The sequence below is a fragment of the Morone saxatilis genome, unplaced genomic scaffold (assembly GCF_004916995.1).
Source record: "Morone saxatilis isolate NCDOM2014 unplaced genomic scaffold, NCSU_SB_2.0 Contig10, whole genome shotgun sequence".
Classification (NCBI taxonomy): domain Eukaryota; kingdom Metazoa; phylum Chordata; class Actinopteri; family Moronidae; genus Morone; species Morone saxatilis.
The window spans coordinates 19,543,763-19,549,243 of NW_023339652.1; the positions used below are offsets into that span (position 1 = coordinate 19,543,763).

At 43.6% G+C, this 5,481-nt stretch overlaps 1 protein-coding gene across 1 annotated transcript in view; it reads right to left on the minus strand.

The window, feature by feature from the left end:
- Positions 1–147: 147 nt before the first annotated feature.
- LOC118337610 (protein bicaudal D homolog 1-like) overlaps positions 148–5,481 on the minus strand; it is a gene marked incomplete at its 5' end in the record, with an annotated part of 9,953 nt that continues 4,619 nt past the window's right edge. Inside the window, 4 exon segments of the mRNA XM_035674725.1 lie at positions 148–471; positions 1,778–1,930; positions 2,186–2,398; positions 2,733–2,890. Of these exon segments, the coding sequence (XP_035530618.1) occupies positions 148–471; positions 1,778–1,930; positions 2,186–2,398; positions 2,733–2,890 (848 nt within the window).

Sequence of the window (5,481 nt, forward strand, 5' to 3'; positions counted from 1 at the left end):
ATATTCTTATATTGTGATTCTTATTGTACTTGTACACTCTGTACTCTTTGCACTACATTCCCCTATGCTGCTGTGTCTGACTTGAATTTCTCCTACAGGGGGATCAATAAAGGAACATCTTATCTTATCACTCTTTTCACATTGGTTTCATCTGTGCAATATCCACCTCGTTGGCTCTTCTGCATTTGGGGAGAGCAGAGTGGTCGGGGTGGCGCTGCCACTGGGCGGGGCGGAGGTGAACGTCAGGTGGGCACTGCCAGTGTAGGCCACATCACACATGCTCAGGTGGTGGACCAGCTCCCTGCGCAGGTGGTTTTTCTGCTCGCGTTCGCTCTTCAGAGACTCCAGTGCCTCCTCCAGCTGGCCATCTGAGATGTCTTTCAAACGCAGTGCATCTTGTAGCTGGCTATTGAGGACCTCTGTCTCCTCCTCCAGGACCTTGATCTCATGCTTCAGGCCTTCATACTCCACCTAAAACAGGAGTGGAAAAACAGAGGGATTGTCTAGCCAATGGACTAAATCCCTGATGTGATGGAAGTTCCTAATCAAAGGCTGTAACTGAAACTGAAAGTTGCATCAAATTTTATTCAAATTCAAATTCTACATACATTCTTTAGGCTTGAGGCTTTAAATATGTCGTCCAATGTTCCCTGTTACTTGATTTCATATTGTTCATATTATTACTATAATTCATATTGTCAATTATTCTGTATCAGCTGATATTCACCTTGACATTGGCCTCTCAACAAATAAGATGACGTTTACCGTTATCAGTGGGCCAAGTTCAGGGCACGCAACGAACCACTCGTATCTGCACCGCTGCTATAATCTTGATTGACATGTGCTGAACCGACATCATATGCTGGCTGCATATGATTTTGGTAAGTATTTATAGTAGTCAGTGCATTAAGCCCCTTATTCCATGGTGTCTTCCTCTCACACTTAATGTTATTTACATTCATTAACAAAACAATAACGTAAAATACTTCAACATACAAACAGTTTATTAACTCATACCTCTACAGGATGTACATTGATGTTTTAGAATAATCACTGTCAACAGTTAAACTCATATGGTGCCTTCACAGTGTTTTTGTTAGCAGAGTAATGAGCACACAGTTTAGCATCTGAACTGACCAATGTTGACATTTGCAAGTACTTTTTTACACTGTTTGATGTGCTGCAGCTGAGTAGCTAATTGGCTATCTAGCTGGTGAACCTTTCAGCAGTAGAGTTTTACTTCCTCTGGGAATGTTGGTTTGCAAAGTTGCAGAACAAGAGTAGTGTCCTGAGATAACTTCTGATTTGAATTGGTGCTATACAAATGAAATTGAATTTAATTTAATTGAATGTTTGTAAGTTGGACATGAAGGGGAAAGCTAATGTGGACTGGTTTTCAGTCTGTGGCTCTTGGGTTGTGTAGCACAGTGGTTTTCAAACTGGGGTTCCTGGCTTGATAGGTATCCCTAGTAAAGGAGGAATAGAATATTTCAACTTTTAACACATTTATTTGAAATTAGACCAACAAGGAACAAGGTTGGCTGTTTATATTGATTGTAACTTATAGTGATCCTAGTTTGATCATTGATCGAAGACTTTATTATCTTCTCCATCTACATTGTCTCGACAAGTGATTTATAGAGCAGATATGTGTGTGTGTTTGTGTGTGTGGCAGAAAAAAAAATATTAACATATGTGACTAAGGCAAATAAAGTCCCACCATTGGACCAATGTAAAATATGATCCATTATATATTGTGTGTGTGAATCCTCTGTACCTGATTCTGTCTGAGTGTTGACACGAGTTTCTGCAGAGAGATGTTCTCCTCCTCCAGCTCAGTGTAGTCCTGGAGCAGCCGCGCCTCACGAAACTTGTACTCCCTGATCTCCTCTCGCATCCGGCTGCGCTGCAGCTCCAACATCTCATTACTCTGCTGAGACAGTTCAGGGAAATGGAGCTGGAGCTGTGTGCGGTTTATAATGCTGACAACCCAATTAAATGACTGGAACCAGCATGAAAGTAACTTGCTTTTACATGATAGAACTGTTGAAAGATGCGCTTATAACCATGTGGTTAGCTAAACCATTTCCTGTTTGTTTTATCCATGAAAACACTCTTACAAATATATAGCACCAAGCTAGCTTATGTATAATATGATATCCTTATCCCTATCGCTGTACTGTACCTCCCTCAGCTCCTGCAGCAGCGCGCTTAGGTGTTCGTTGTCGGCCTGTGCATTGGAGGCGGTGGCCCGGCTGTGCTTCAGCTCCGACTGGAGCTCCAGGAGGCGGCCCATGTAGTAGGCCTCCTTGGTGGCGGACTCCTGCAGCAGTGTCTCTTCGTTGGTCTCCCCATCTTCTGCCACCTTACGCTGGGTGGAGTAGGCTTGGCCGAACGCCTGGAACAGAGCAGGAAAGGAAAAGTAGAGTCTTACATGAAGACGTATAAAGTAGTTTAAAGGATTCTTATTTAGTCTTGTTCTTATATTGCGATGTCAATTTAAACTTGTGCTGGTTCTGGCTCTGGTTTCTCAGCCTTTTTATGACCCAGGATGTTTCGGAGGGGCTGCAAGCCGAGCTGCTAACGTTAGCTTAGCTTTTTTCTCCTGGATGAACTTGAAGATCCAGACGTCGACCCCGCTCGACTCACCAACTTCCAGGGCCTCGCTTCACAATCGCAAGATGCACGGCCCACCACGGCTCAGAACGCTCGCACTCGGGTACCCACCCGACCATCCTCCCGCCCTGCAGCGCGCAGCTCACGCCCGCGGGCGGCGCGGCACGCACCCGCCACACAACCCGCTGCCAACCGCGCACCGACACAACGCGGGCGGGCGCGCCGGGCGCGTCCACGCTCGACAGATCTCGGCACCCGGACGAGGCGCGCGGGCCTGAACACCACCGCCGCGTTCACCACTTTACCGTTCCGCAAGCCTACCGCCTCGCCTGCGCAACAGCGGCTGCATCACAGTACTAGAACCCAGCCCGGCCCGCCCACCCGATAGAAATGTAGAAAGGGTTTTTCATTGGTTTCAAAGCATCTCTCCTGCATCCATGGTACAAAAGTTTATGGAATCACTGCAGATTGTAAAACAGCTTGGAAATGTGCGGAGTTCATTGTTAGTGACAGCAGTGAGAGCGACAGGACAGAGCCATGACACTGAGGTCCAACATGTAAAGAGAGGTGAGTCAGCTTCAGTAGCCTTATCACTGATCACTGAGCTCTTCCTCCACTGAACACTGAAGAGAGGAACATATTGAACTAAAAATCAATAAGAGGGCCCACGCTAGGCTGAACTTCAAGCGTAGAGAGAGGTAGGGGAAGAATATGTGGGAAACTCTCTCTCTCTTCTTGTTGCTCAGAGGAAACTCAATGTGTGTGATTTTGCTTATGGGCATGACCGCAGCAATCACGGTGCACTGTCCATTTCCCCACAGGAGTATAGTGTAAGTACAGTTTAACACAGTCAGCTGGGACCTGTTCTCTGTCCCTCTGTTCACTGAGCCAGTGCTGCATTGAAGACAGCACACATGTTAGGCTGAGTTCACTAAGATTAACAGGGTCCCCACCCTTTTTAAGAAATTGTTTTCTAGGATCTTTCTAGTTTTTTTTTTGATAATACAGGACTTGCTTTGGTTGAAATCAATCAATCAATCAATATTTTTTTAAGTTAGGTCCAGAAACATCCCTGTGCATGTATTTAACAACCATGACAACAAATTTGATCATTAACAGGCTGTTTGCATTCAGATGTGACCATCGACAGCAATTCCACAGGACTGTTCTGAGATTTTTATGAAGCTTAGAAAAAAATAATAGACCAAATAGACAAATATTAAATTGATTTAAAAATATATAAACAATGAAATTATTGAAATTTCATTTATTTAATTTCCTGTAATATTTTGTTTCAACATCAGCCTGCTATGTAGTCATGTTAATGCACATAGTGCACACATACAGTACATCCATGATTAGTTAGGAGCTAAGATGTGATGGTATCATAGTAAGCAGAGGTCAAAATGAACGGTTCAAAAACACTGCATTTGTGGGTCCAAACAGGAACAATTGGGAAGAAAAGTGTGGACCAGGAGAACCCCTTTTCTACTAAATTAGCTCTGGTTCTTAAACCGGTTCCATTCAGGATTCAACAACAGTTAACAAGTAATAATCTTCCTATTAGGAATATAGCTGCTTCCTGTGTGAACCATCTATAGCTGAATAGGGTATGCCTACGCTGTCTATTTGGAGAGCCTGATATTTTCTGAGGTGGTATGCGGTGTAAAATAAACACTGCTTTATATGGCCCTAAAGCACAGCTAGTTTTCCTGGGGTCCACATTTTTTTGCCATCTCTCATCTAGTCTAACGTGTTCTGATGTCTCTGCACAACTGTGGCAAAGGAAAAGGAATGATGTTGCTGCTGCAAGACCTGATTGGCCGGGTCCAATATAACATGTTACTCAGCCATGCAGGTTAAAAGCCCCTGTTGTGTAGGATGTGATCAATTCTGCCCCTATTGGTAGTATCAAAAAAGACACTGTGGCAGACAACAATGTGCACTGCTACCACCCACAGATCTGACCCAGGGACACTGACAGCTGCAAATATTGTCTTTACTAATTTTAACTACCACTGTCGGAGTGCCCTACAAACAAAACCTTCAGAATTATCTGAAAAACACTGCAACCACATAAACTATCAACATAGTGTGTACAAATATGGATTTTTCAAACGTAAGGCAAGGATGAGCTGAGCACAATTGTCAGCACACATCTCAACTTGTCAGCTACTACAGAATGTTCATTACTCATCTGAGCTGTGAGGGTAAAAAGATCCCATCAGCACCCGACTGGAAATGTTTTAGACCTCAGCAGGCAGCGGAGCGTTGGTGGAACACATAAGGGACAAAATATTGATTTTACCTATGAACTCCCTCTGTAACATCCCACAGCTAATCAGCACTGTAGAGGAGTTACCGGATATGGATGATGTGCGCAGCGCAACTGTCTGTTCATGGCCACGGCTCTGCCATTACTTTAACACAGCACACACACAACAACAATGCATACGTGTCAACACACAGCACCATAATGATGCTCAACATGCCATCAGAGTGAAATACAACTGACATGCACATTCAACTGCCATACATCAGTGTGCAGGAGACATTGATCCTGGTATCAGATAGCAGGGTAACAGGCTAGTAACAGATTACACGTAATGCACGGGAGTAAACAAGGCATTTTATTCAGGAACTCATGTTCCTTTTTTAACCTGTACCTCTACTCTATATATTTTTGAACAAGTAATCTACTTTTTACTTTGCTACATTTGCTTTTATACCTTCAAGAGCAAAAGGCTCTATCTACAGCCGGTGTATGATTTGTCTGTTCTGGGATACTGTAAATAAAAATGGCTCATTCTTAGGTAATATTCAGGTGATTATACACTCATAGTACCTATGAATGTTATATTCCAT